We start from the raw sequence: 14,469 nt of genomic DNA, 5'->3' as shown, positions 1-14,469 counted from the left end.
TGTTATCCGAGTAGGAAAATCAATGACGGAGCTCAAATTGAAAGAATTGAGTAATACTACAAGGTCATTCTTCCTATTACACTCTATCAGGGAATCAACACTGAAATTCCCACAAATGATAATTTGCTTCCCCCTGTCTGACAGATAGCACAACAAAGCATCCAAGTTTTCTAGAAATAGCTGGAATTTCCCTGAGGGGGACCTATACACTGTTACAGTTATGAGAGTGCCATCATTTAGTTTAAGTTCAGTGGCACATGCTTCCATATGTTGCTCTACACAAAATTTTTTAGTTTCTAATTTTTTTACACTGTGGAAGCTTTTGACATACATGGCAACTCCTCCTCTCATCATATTATCTCTACTTACATGTGCAGCTAATTTGTACCCATTGATGCTAACCTTTTGCATATCAACTTCAATCAAAGAATGGAAAATGCAGGATGGAATGTAACAATATTATGAAAGCTGCTATATCAACTTAAATATGTAAAAATTAATGATATGGTTATAATAGAGGGAAACATTCCACGTAGGAAATTTATATCTAAAAACAAAGATGATGTGACTTACCAAATGAAAGTACTGGCAGATCGACAGACACACAAACAAACACAAACATACACACAAAATTCAAGCTTTCGCAACAAACTGTTGCCTCATCAGGAAAGAGGGAAGGAGAGGGAAAGACGAAAGGATGTGGGTTTTAAGGGAGAGGATAAGGAGTCATTCCAATCCCGGGAGCGGAAAGACTTACCTTAGGGGGAAAAAAGGACGGGTATACACTCGCACACACACACATATCCATCCACACATATACAGACACAAGCAGCCATAAGCTACATCTTCAGAAGAAGGAAGGACTTTAAGGAACATGAAAGCTGCACAACTGAAATAATAGGAATTGTGATATATGTAGGTAAAAAAGAAAATGAAGTTGCACATATGAAAGACATTTGTTAACATTTAAGTTATTCCTGCTATGTGCTTTCATCTGTTTCTTTTCTGGTGTTATATTTTTACACCAGTCTTGCTTAGCCATGTAAGCAGAAGACTAAGATTCAATTAAATTGTTCTGTAATTTATGTGTCTTTGGTTTGTGTATCCAATTTTGCCAACGTGAGTATTTCACCACATGTTCAGTATACTTTAAAAAGCCTGATGAGATAGAAGAGTCACTTGTTGCTGCAGCATCGAGCATATTCATAATGACTGAGCATGGATGGACTGAAAATGAAATAAATATATACAATTTACAGGCTTATACCTAGGCAAAGGTCCCGAGTTTGAGTCTCGGTCCGGTACACAGTTTTAATCTGCCAGGAAGTTTCATATCAGCACACATTCCACTGCAGAGTGAAAATCTCATTCTGGAAACATCCCTCAGGCTGTGGCTAAGCCATACCTCCACAATATCTGTTCTTCCAGGAGTGCTAGTTTTGCAAGGTTCACAGGAGAGCTTCTGTGAAGTTAAGAAGGTAGGAGTTGAGGTACTGGCAGAATTGAAACTGTGAGGATGGGTCGTGAGCCGTGCTTGGGTAGCTCAGATGTTAGAGCACTTACCTGTGATAGGCAAAGGTCCCAAGTTCAAGTCTTGGTCAAGCATACAGTTTTAATCTGTCAGGAAGTTTCATAAATACGTATAACACCTACTCATGTTATAAAAAATGGCACACCCACTTAAGGGTTAAGTAACCTCAGTAGCATTAACTTCGCTGTCATGAAAATATCTCACACCTATTTGCTATAATCCACTGGCTGTCTACTACACAAAAATGAAATATTGTCAAATAGACTGAATTTACAAGTGCAGTAAATTTTGTACCATAATTTTACTGGAGATATGCCAAATTATAAATATGTCACAAACAAAAGTATTACATATTACTGATCACAAATTTTCAGTTGGTCCCTCTGTGATCAATGGAAGTTGGCTGACTTTGCACTGCTCTGGAATGTTTAAACTCATTTAAGACCTTAGCTATGTAACAGTAGTGGGTGCTGTAACAAGTAACTGCTGTGAATACAGTGTTGATCTGCATGCGATGTTGTGAATAGTGATTATTAATATTGTTTACAGAAATGAGTGAAGAGGCTATGCCTGGTCCTCCTAGCAACTCACCATCAACTCATTTTGTGATGCATTAATCAATTACATGATCGTTTGTTTTATAAGCTATAAGCTGGCTGCTCTGAGAGAAGAATGTGGGGCACGTCTCAGCAAACAATGAGCTACAAGCTGACCACAAGCTTCTGCTGTCAGTATTGTCCACTCAGTGTCCAAGTCAAATTGTGTGACCAGCATTAAAATTGAACAAAAACATCTACCTGTATAAGTTGGCACTGAGTTTCTTCAAGTTCTTTTCACTTGTCCTGCTACCGTACTGAAGTATAATAAATATGTATGGTATTATTCCTAAATTTTCTAAAAGTTGTGACTCTTCTTCTGTATTTGGGAAACCATCCAACACAAAACCTTGTGTTGCACCCCTGAAAGAAACAATTTCCTCACTGAAATGTGGTATATCTGTTGCATATTGAATTTTAGTTACTTCTAAAAGTTAAAAGATCTATTATAATAAGATTCAGAGTGTTTCTTAGAAATTGTCTATAGTGTACCTTCCTATTTACAACTTAACAAGTACAAGGAAAGGCAATAATTCACAATACACAATATACAATATACCTGAGAAATGAACAAATGCATAAAAAACATGTTTTCAAGTCAACCAAACTTAAGAGACTGAAAGAAGCCACTGTCATTAATATTTAATCAGGTACAGCACACCAAATGCCTCATTTTTATTAGCAATATTGCTGCAGGCTTCTGAGTCTAGTTAATTACACACCCAAGCTCAAGACAAGTTTGAAGTGACTATAATAGAAAAACCTTAACCAGGCAAATTGAGATTCTAATTGATGAATGAAGCAGTGAGATGTTACAGAAGAGCTACATGATTATGAGCTATGATCTGTTATTTCATTTTGAAAGTTATAGTTTAAAAGCAACACATCTCTCCACTTCTGGAGCTTCTAATACTTTTTTAACATGAGCTTATTGAGAACATGATACACTACCTTGGAACCATTGTTGCTACTTCAATACTTGGAACTAGAAGGTAAGAAGGAACATGAGCTCCAGATCGAAGTTTCTCTTCTATGGCAATTGATAATGATGATGCAGGTATCTCTTCCAAAGTGTATCTCAGTGACTGTCCAGGTGTAACAACTTTCACACCAAACTCCCTTGACAATTCTTCAGCCACTAATAAGAAGCAAATATGGTGAAAAAATCATTTATTATCAATAAGTTGAAACAATGTATGTGGTTGACCAATGATGTATCAAAGTAATATACTTTTTTACATTATAATGCTTTCATAATGTTTATAATGGCTGAAAGAAAATATTTGTATGCAATTGTGTTGTCATATTCGTACAAAATTAACAATTGATTGAGAAGGAATAGCGAAGGAAAAGTAAGTTGTTTGTGATAAGAATAATGCAGGGTGAGAAAAGTATCCTCTCTCAATTGTTGTTATAGTTCACACACTCCAAATCTCAGCATAAAAGACACATTTACCTTTGAAATCTTGTTTGAATGTAGACAGCTATATTGTCTGTTATTCATTCTACTATTTGAAATAACCACAAATAATAACCCCTTCTTTTTTTACTGGTGTGTCTCTTTTCGTCTTTAAATAGTTTCAAATCTCTTTCATACATTCTTTCATAAGGTTCTATACATCACACTAAGAAGGAGAACTTTCAGGTGTGTGAAATGAGGTATACAATAATAAAAGACAAATCACACAAATTCAGCCTCTAAACTGTATTAACAACAAACTATTATTATACTGTTTAGTGTTGTTCATGCTTATTACAAATAATTTTAATCAAGTGAATTTAACAGGATGCCAATACTTTTAAAAAATCCGCTGCTTTCTTACTTCATCTCCTGTTGGTAGCTTAATATTGATTACACTGTTATTTTGAAAGAAAATGGTTACCAACATCTTAAAATAAACAGTTATTTTTACAATACATCAGTGTTTGTCACAAAGCTGTACAATGAACACTGCTACTCACCATGTAGCTAACAGGAAATTTCAGTTTTTGAATCTAGAGATTCAGATAATTTTTGCAATGAGTGGTTATGAAGTATGTTTCTAATTTTCATTTGAATTGTTTCAGCAGGACTCGAGCCATGCAAGACCAATACCATTAAATTCATAACACTTCAGTTTGGCAAGTAGAATTTTGCTACTCAAAGAATTAAAAGTTTTAGAAAATCAAAGAATGCACCAATGGGATAGTGAGCAAACTGAGAGACAGTTAATAAGTTTTTTGCTCAAGTAAATGAGTCAGTAGTCTACCATAAGCCTCTTTCTTAAACTTTTTTGGGAAGAGTTGAAGAAGAGAGATAAGTCTGTGATTACTTGCAGTTTGCTTATCCCCAGCTTTACAAATACATATTTTTTTCTGTTTGTCAAGAAATGTGTGTTTAGTCATCAGATGACTACAAAATTAAGTGAAGGGTAATCCTATCAAGCAAGCACAGTTGATGTTATGCTAGTAACACCATAACATCTACATGAATTACTATTTTTAGTAAGAAAATGAATTTTGCAATATCTTTGAATGCTGAAACAAATGTCTGTTGGTTGCTTACAGTATAATGTGCTTACAGTACTTTCAATGCTTACAGTACAGCACTAGGAAATATAATTGATCTAATATTTGGTTGTTTATTAGGTTTTCCTAGATAGCTTGCCATATGTTATTAAGTGTGGCTGAAATTTCTCCATGCCCCTCCCTCATCTCTACCTCTATCTGTAGGAGTGCCAAGAGTGCCCCAGTCATGCAGTAATTTTCTCCCTATAGTAAGCCATTTATGTACCAAGTATGGTTGAAATTGTCCCAGCATTTGAGATTTATGCTTTACAGGCCACCTCTTTCTACTATACCTCTTTCTACATACATAAGAGTTAAATATCATTGGGACTGTCATCAACTCAGCAACCTTGCATGTTATGGATTCATTTCTAATTTTAAATAATTTTATATGCTCTCCTTCACATCCTCACTCCGCATCTAAGGAAGCTTGGGGTGTCTTATCTCAATGGTGTGTGAGGTATGGATGTAAAATTACAGGACTGGTGCTGCCACTGAGACAGAAAGATGAGCGACCAATAGCTATGAACTATGAAGCCTTCTCAGACAAGTGAAGCATCTCTAGCATTTATGGAATGATCAGTGTGGTTGTGACCTACATTTGTGTAAGAGATGTTATTTTATTTTGCCAGAAAAATGATAAGGGTAATAAAAGTGCAATAAATTGTTGTGAAGTTTCATATGAATCTTTGAAAAACTGCTGCCACTGGTACCTACCTTTTACAGAAAGAAGTGTAGGACAAAGAATGTTTAACAGGTACACAAGTTTTTGAGTGGTTCACGTGTTTCAAAGACGACCAAGAAGATACTGAAAATGATTCATGCTCGAAGTTCTACAACATCAAGAAGGAATGAAAATATTGAAAAAGTATAAGATGCATCTTTTTCTTTGAAAAATTGCTACCAAAATCCAGGTGCATCTTATACTCAAAATTAATTAAAAAAATGTTTACTGTTTGATTTAAAATTCCCACCAGTCTTAAAAATGGCCATGTATTCAGTGTCGTGAGAAACCTGTCTCCATCTGGCAACATTGGATTCAGCAGGCAGCAGCAGTGCACCGATGCAACGAACATGACTTGCAGGGATTCACAAGCTTCCTAGCACTGTCCTCCCACTCTGCTATCATAAAGCCAGCACACTGTCTAGCCTATGATGCTAAGATGTATATTAGGTTTTTTTCTTTTCTTGCTGTTATTCCTATAAAAATTTTGATTATAGAATCCTTTACCTGAGCACAATCTAATATAGATTAATTTCCCCTGTGAAACCTATTTATTCAGGATAACCAATTTGTTGTTGAAAATGATGTAATTCAAAAGTACAGTATTTCAAAGTTTTCAATCTTGAGGGCATCCATAAAAATCTATTGAAATAATAAATAGATTCAGAAAAGTACATTAGCCTATCTCTAAACTGTAGAACAGATTTTGCTCATTTCAAAGACATGTTTATTTTAGCTTAAACCTAATTAATTCAGGAGATATAATTAATTGCAGATTTCAACCAGCCTAAACTTTCAGTTGATATTGTGACCAAACCACTACAAATTTCTGGAATATGCACAGTTCTGTCATACACTACCAGTTTTTCTTGAAACAAAGTCTTGATAAGTATGTAACTTGCTCCAGTATTTCAGTATTCTCTACACTGTTTGCTCTAGTGTCTTTGTTTGAACTATCCTTGGGATTATTCGAGGATATGAGCAGAGATTATTAGACACTGTGAAAGACTTAACAAGTAACTCTCATAAATGTGACATTGTACCTTAATGAACTATTATCATCATTCCGTGTGCCTTGAACACAATTTGTAGATTTGCTATAGATAATTAACTCTTGATTCTCATCATTTTGGCACAATATAATTTAAAGTTATCCATGAAATGTGAGTACATCATAAATATTTTTGATCTATAATGAGGCCTGGTCTTTAGTGATAGGCATCAAATTATGTGAATAAATACGTGATTTCATATGAACATCTGAAAAGAGCTACTGGATGTAACTTTTTATTTATGAAGAGATATAGTCCTAGCATGAACATTTTAACTTCAAGAAACAATATTACACTAGGTACAGTGCTTGTTTGCTGACTTGCAAGCACAAAGGACAGCATTTAGAAGAGACTTTTAATGTAAAGTAGCACAACTGTGTTTACATATGCTTCTTTAGACAAATGAGGAGCAGTACAAAAACTGATATAGTGTTACGAATGAGTGAGTGCTGAGAGCATAATGTAACAAAGTGACTTTAGTGGGATGTTATTGGAAGTTTACATTGATGACTCATTGCAGAAGGATCACTTTGCTAAGACACATTAGAGAGGAATTTATAAAACATTCAAGTGACTGTTAGTGGAGTATACACTCTGCAGAGAACAAAAATGTGACTGAGTAAAATGTACAATGACTGGTAAAAAAATTTTGGAACAAAGTGACTATTTTCAAATATAACTGGAGCTGGATTGTGAGGTACAACAACAGAAGAGGACATGGAAATTATGAATAACTGGCTAGTCTATAGATAATGGAGCAGCTCAGAGAGCAGCCATATTGAAAATTCAACCAATCCCATGTTTGGTGTGATACAGCAGGTGGCGTATCAGATGATACCAAATAGTACCAAATGGCTTGTGACAAAGCAAGCTGGGATAATTTTACTTCCTCTTGTTTTGCCATCTGCCTACTTAAATTTGTTTTTTTATTTTTTTCAATTTCAACTAATTACCATTAACATAAGTGAGTATAATCTGCATTTTCATAAAAGAGAAAGGTTTGCCCTCAGTTTTAAAGAATATAACAACAGATCTAATGTTGTGCTTAGTTTTATGTATGTAATTGATTTTCGAGTTTATTTTAACTATTCCTAGTTAGTATCTTTTATTATAGGGTGAAATCAGTAATTGATTCGTAACTTAAATTCTATCATTGGCATATAAACAAATATAAATTCTGTACTCATTATAAACATTTGGAAGACGAAGTACTAGTAAAGTATCTATTTGGCTCTAGTTGGAAACATGTTAGCAAAGCCAGACCTTACTTAATTGCAAAGTAATTAATAGTTTTGTCAAAAGTATTCTTTGTGTAATGATATACATTAATTATATCAATATAATAGAAGGAAACATTCCACATGGGAAAAATTATATATAAAAACAAAGATGAGGTGACTTACCAAACGAAAGCGCTGGCAGGTCGATAGACACACAAACAAACACAAACATACACACAAAATTCAAGCTTTCGCAACAAACTGTTGCCTCATCAGGAAAGAGGGAAGGAGAGGGGAAGACGAAAGGAAGTGGGGCACTTCCTTTCGTCTTCCCCTCTCCTTCCCTCTTTCCTGATGAGGCAACAGTTTGTTGCGAAAGCTTGAATTTTGTGTGTATGTTTGTGTTTGTTTGTGTGTCTATCGACCTGCCAGCGCTTTCATTCGGTAAGTCACCTCATCTTTGTTTTTAGATATACATTAATTTCATCATATAAACATCAGAACTTCTTTCATTGTCTACCTCAGTACCATTTAAAAGTTCTGTCTTAATGAGAAAATTAGGTACAATCACTACTCTATTGTCCTGATTTCCTCCATCATCAACAAGAATTTTCTCACCATTAACACTTTTTTTCCTTATCAGCCACTTTTATAGAGTTAAAGTGGGACACTGAGTTAAACAAGATACTGAAATAGTTCTTCAATACATCTACCTGATGAGTGTAGGAACGCCACCTCTGGAGTCTGTTATGGTTCGCCTGCTTTTTTTTCGTCATTTGTTGTCCTCAGTGTCAACCTACTGCATTGCTACACTGGCTGAAAGATGGGGCTTGTAATTTGGACACTGGCTATGGTAAATAATGTAGCTGACAGCTGCACAGTTGCGTTTCACAGATCACAGATGTTTTACTTTCACTTTTCACAACACCCCCCTCATAAACAGATTTAGTATGGCCAGTGCACTACTGTTTAACTTTCCATAAACCTCATTAATAGTTTGCAGGTGAACATCCATATACTGCTACAATAGTTTCCTGTTGAACATCTACTAGCAGTAAAAACATAACCACACAGTTTACAGCCTTTCAAATAAATTGAACAGTCACTGCCATTGCTGTAACACTAATTTCACTGTTAAGTTGATGCAGTGTTGTCATTCTAACCAACACAGGTTCCTCATCCGAAACTCGACCATGGACTGACTGTCTCGTGGCCAAAAATCGGGCCCTTACATATTCTCACATATCCTGAAACTACACACTGTTTGAAGTTAAATGTACAGAAATTACAATTAAAACTTAACTCATTAAACTAACTGAATACATTGAAAAATTCTGTCTTTTTAACTGTTTCTTCTGCTACAAGTGACATATATATGCATTTGTGCACTTTACTACTGCCATATGTATGCATTTGTGCACTTTAAATATGAAGAAGCATACCTGTGTTTTATAAAAACAGTGTCCTAATGTACTGCAGCCATAGTGGCATCATCAAATATTGAATGCAAGATCAGCACCAGCATCGTCAAATATATATAAATAACAGCATACGCATGAGTCATGTTGTCAGTAGCACTACTGTTCAAAACAAGCTGCCCTACAGTAGCCACAATATGTTTGTGTTGCAAGTTCACCAGATGTCAGTAGTGCTTTTCATTATGGTCTGTTTATTGTTTTTAAGCCGTAAACAATCTGCAAGTGTATTTATGTTTTTCCCATATTTTTTGCTGCAGATCTGAAGATGGTCATTATAGACCGAAACCGGTAATCTGTGAACAAAAAGTTTGTGACCATAGACATAAATTAAAGGAAATTTATTCTATATATGGGTCACTGTTTTATTTGTGACAGTGCTGCAGCTTGTGAAGCCTATGAATTGGCTTATGTGAAATCAGGTAAGCTGTTTGGATTGAAAAATGTATTTGATTTAAGACCTTATGTGATTCCTGTAAGACCTATGACACTAAAGAAACTAACCAAGGTTGAGCTCAGTAATGTTGGTGACATTAATTTTACTGATAGAACAAAAGAATTATGAAAGAGTCACAATGTCATTTAGGTGGAGGATACACTGCTCTTTAGTGAATACACCAATTGGTGATTGGTGCCTCCTCAGCTGGCTGAGATCATTTGTCTCTTTTCTGATCTACTCATCTATAACTGTCCTTTAAAACTATTTATAATTACACATTTCTTCAAACACACACACACACACACACACACACACACACACACACACACACACACACACACACACACATATGCACAAACATGCACACTTTGACTGAATCACTTTTAATATCTTAATTACTTTTAATTTGAATGTTTTCCTGGTAAACCCTGTCTTTCAGGTAGCCCCACAACCAGAAATCACAGAAAGTGAGATCAGGTGATCATACCAGCCAAGAATTTGTAAACAACTGGCTAATAATTTGATCATTTCCAAATGTGTTTCAGAGAAGCAGGTGAACTTCACAAGAGATGTGCCGTGGGGCCCCATCTTGCATGAAAACTGTTGAGTTCAATGCATCTCTCTCATGTACAGCAGGTATGACATGCAGGCGAAGCATATCGCAATATTGCTGCACGTCTTTGGTCCTTGAGTACTAACTGTTCAAAAATGAATGAGCCAATGATGATTGTGATCTTAAAGTTGCACCATATGGTGACACATTCACCATACAGAGGAACTTCATGCACAATGAGTGGACGTGAAGATCTCCACACCCAGCAACTGTGTGTGTTCACCTCACCTGTCAGATAAAAATGAGCTTTGTCTGTCCATAGGATGGTCCAGGGCCAGCCCTCATCAACTTCTATCCTTGCGAGAAAGTGGAGAGTGAAGTCAGCATGTCATTATAAGTTCTGTGGTGCAAGATGCTGTATGATATGGATCTTGTATGGATACTATATACTATTTGAGAATGGTTAGAAGCACCTTCCGTAGAGTGGACCACGGGATGTTCAATAGTTGTGAAACAGCAAATGCACTGCCTGATAATCGGAAATTGAGTGTCTGCCACAGCAACAGTAATTTCATTAGTCACCTATGATGCAACCAATCATAAACCTCTTCCTGGAGTGAAGCCGAATTCTCCAGCTGATTCGAACTTTTTCATCATGCTCTGCACAATTTGTGGAGAAAGAGGACCCTTCCATAATCCTTTCAGTTAGCAATATTTCCGAAATGCAGCCACAGCATTACTGTTGTTTTGATAATAAGAGCTTCACCAATAACGCTCTGTTCCTTCTGTCCAAGCTCACGTCAACAGGTAAACAAGTGCACTGTGACTGGTCAGGTGAGTATGCATCACGATGACTGATCACAGCACCTGGTGGCCATAGTTGGAACTAGATGGTGGCACTGTGATTCATGGAAATCATGCACCCAATACTTTGGACATTAATGCTATGAAGTTTGGTACCCATATGGTAATTAGTTTCCATGTTATAACATGTTAAAAAGCGACAGTAGTGATAATTTTTTTAACAGATACCCAAAAAAGAAAGCAAAATAATAAAACTGGCAGAAATGTATCTATATATCTACATCCGGATTCCGCTTCAGCTACTGCTGGGTCTGGGTGCTGACAAGTCCTCTCCATTTGGCTTAGTCCTCCCACCACTTTTCTTCCTCCACTTGCTGCCAGATCACACCTCTCCTTTCCACAGATATTCTCACTCCCATTTTCCACCATGTTCTTGGGTGACCTCTAGGTCTGTTTCCATCCATCTTTAGTTCTACCATAATTTTGGGAAGTGTCTGCCCATGCATCCTCTTAACATGCCCATACCATCTTAATCTCTTTTTTTTCAATTTCTTCTCTCATAATTTCTTGTTTAAGATTCTTTCTAATCTCTACAGTCCTTTTTAATCCATACCTTTTCATTATTTCCTTCCACGCATCAAGTTGTAACTGTACATCTACCTCTTTATCACCCCATATTACCACATCATCTGCAAAAATCATCTTTTTGTCTTTTTCGTTCACTATATCTTTAACTGCCCTATTCATTCCCTCCATCACAACATTAAAGGTGCAGGAGATAGAATACTTCCTTGCTTAAGTCCTTGTCTTATTTCAAAGTATTCAGAGTTCCCAAATGGTGTTCTAATTCTATAATTGTGTCCTCTGTACATTGTCTTTATTGCATTAATGTATCCATCTTCTATATCTATCTTCTTTATTTCTTCCCAGAGTCATTCCCTGTTAACTGAGTCATATGCCTTTTCTATGTCTATAAAAACCATTATCATCCTTTTGTTATACTCCAAACTTTTTTCCAACAGTTGACGGTTAGAAAATATCAGGTCGGTCATGCTTCTTCCTTTCATTAACCCATGCTGTTCTTCACTCAGCTCCTTTTCTATCTTTTCACTTATTTGATTTAGTAAAATTCCTTCAAAAATCTTGGCTGTATGACTCATAAGTGTTATGCCTCTGTAGTTTTTACAAATTCTTTTATTGGCTTTCTCCACACTGTACTCTATACAGCCACTGCATTCCCACTGGACCCGCTGCTATTATCATGTCCACTGATACTTTATCAGGTCCTGGGGCTTCCTCCCCTCCCCCCCCCCCCCCCCCCCCATTCATCTTTTTCACAACTACTTCCATTTCTTCCAGTGTAATTGGTCCTAGTTCTGCTTCCCAACATCTCTCAATTTCTCCATTATTTGTTGTTTCCTCATGTACCTGCTCCTCAGAGTTTAACAGTTTCCTAAAATGTTCTTTCCAGAGATTTTTTATATTCCCTGGATCTTCAATCACAGTATCGTCCTCTGTTTCCATCTTTACTGGTACTTCAAAAGTTTTCCTATTATTTTTCATCATTTTATACAACATTTTCTTATTGCTCTTCACATCTTCTTCATGTTTTTTTGTATACTCTTCCCATGCCTTTTTCTTTGCTGTTTCCAGTATTTCTTTGCACTTCTTCTTTTCCCCTATTTATCTTTTATGGTCTTCGTCATTTCTAGTTCTCCACTACTTTCTCCATGCTCCATTTTTTTCTTCTAACTGCTTGGATTGTGTTATCATCCCACCAACTTGTCTGTCTTACTTTTTCCTTTCCAGATGTTCTACCACATACTTTTTGTGCTGCTTCAACTAAAGTGTCTTTGAATAAACTCCTTTCTTTTTCTACATTGCAGAAAACTTCTTTTGGAAATTTTTGTGTCATTAATTCTCTACACTTCTCAGCACTTTCACTCTCCTTCAGTTTCCAATCGTGTATCCTCATCACTTTCTTCTGTTTTCTATTTTTCACACACTGATTCATTCTCCATTACCCAACCAGTAATTTATGGTCTCCATCTGCACTCACACTTATAATTACCTTACATCTGTTACTTTCTCTCCCCATTCCCTATCTACTCTTGGTTTTTCCATCCCAATTTTATCTGTTGATAACATGACTTTCTCTCTTTGTAAACCAGCTGTTTGCTGTTTTCATTCCATTCCTCTGGCACACATCCAGGAGTCTTTCCCCTTCTTCATTTCTGGATCCATATCCAAAACATCCCAACACTTACTCAAATCCCTTTCTGTCTTTGCCTACCTGTGCATTAAAATCTCTCTATATGGGTTTCTAACTCATTTTCAAAGCCCATCTTCTCTTCTTCACTACATCCCACTTGAGGTGCACAAATCTGGATTACTTTTAGTGTTTCTTTTTGTAATCTCAGGTTTAAGATTATGATCTTGTCTGATATATATCTCACAGTTTCAATACAGCTTTGTACATTACTATTCACCATCACTGCCACACTATTTCTTCCAAACCTGTTACTCCCACTCCACTACAGTTTTCCTCCTCCTCTCAAATTCTTCTCACCTTTTCCCTTCCACATTGTTTCACTTAATCCCAATATATCTGACTTTCTCTCTGTTAGTACATCTGTCATTTCTTCCATTTTTCCATTGAGAGTTAATATATTAAGAGTGCCAATATTTAGCTTATTTTTTAGTCCATTTGGTTTCATCACCTTGTACTGATGAATATCATCAGGTCTCACATCATTCGCACCAGTACTTGTAAAAGCAGTGGGGTCAAATCCTGAGTGGTTTGTTCTGAGGCTCGTCTGTTTTTTGAAAGCAATATATGAAGACTTTCCTACTGGCTTGCTAGGCCTAATGCAAGAAACGATTTTCTGTTGGGGTTGTGTCCCTTAGCCTTTGGAGTTTCTCCTCCACCACAGGGCAGTGGTTCTCTTCTCATTTAATCCTGAGAAAGGAGGGTTGCCTCATGGGATTGGGTCCCTGCCTGAACTTAGCCATCCTAGCACTCAGGCCTACTGAAGTGTAGGATGCCCACCCCTGCAACGTGGATGCATCAGACAGGAATTAACCCAGTGGAGGAATAGGGAAGGGGACCCTACCTCCCTGGAGTGAGGTTAATGATTGTGTATGGTGCCACAATGTATCTATAACATCAGGGATTCCTATCGTTGAAAAAATTACTGAACTTCTTACAAAAAAAGAAAAGAAATTAACTCGATGTGGGTTAATAAAACATGGAGGTGGATTTTAACCATTATTATTGGCTGCATTATCATATTTAACTGCTGCTACTACAGTAGCTGGTACAGTAGCAGAAACAACAATAGGTAAAAAGAGATCACATATTAGAAGAACAAATAAGACATAATTTAGCAATGGAAAAGAAAGCTGGCATCGGTGTGAAAAAATCAAGAACAAAAAGTTTCCACAAACTAATTCGAAAATATAGTAAACCTTTATACGTTTTGATAAAGAGAATCTTAGAATTAAAAATTAAACATTTTACACATGTTT

General features: G+C 36.3%; 1 protein-coding gene across 1 annotated transcript in view; it reads right to left on the bottom strand.

Moving 5' to 3' along the window:
- The window catches only part of LOC126412926 (adenylate kinase 9-like), a 443,130-nt gene that overhangs the window by 95,285 nt on the left and 333,376 nt on the right, over window positions 1-14,469 (bottom strand). Inside the window, exons 10-11 of the mRNA XM_050082814.1 lie at window positions 3,079-3,265; window positions 2,329-2,490 (exon numbers count right to left, since the gene is read on the bottom strand). Of these exons, the coding sequence (XP_049938771.1) occupies window positions 2,329-2,490; window positions 3,079-3,265 (349 nt within the window). The remainder of the gene's footprint in view (window positions 1-2,328; window positions 2,491-3,078; window positions 3,266-14,469) is intronic.

Source organism: Schistocerca serialis, chromosome 7, assembly GCF_023864345.2.
Source record: "Schistocerca serialis cubense isolate TAMUIC-IGC-003099 chromosome 7, iqSchSeri2.2, whole genome shotgun sequence".
Lineage (NCBI taxonomy): Eukaryota > Metazoa > Arthropoda > Insecta > Orthoptera > Acrididae > Schistocerca > Schistocerca serialis.
Note: the sequence above shows the minus strand (reverse complement) of the source record. Positions and strands in the feature narration are given on the sequence as shown.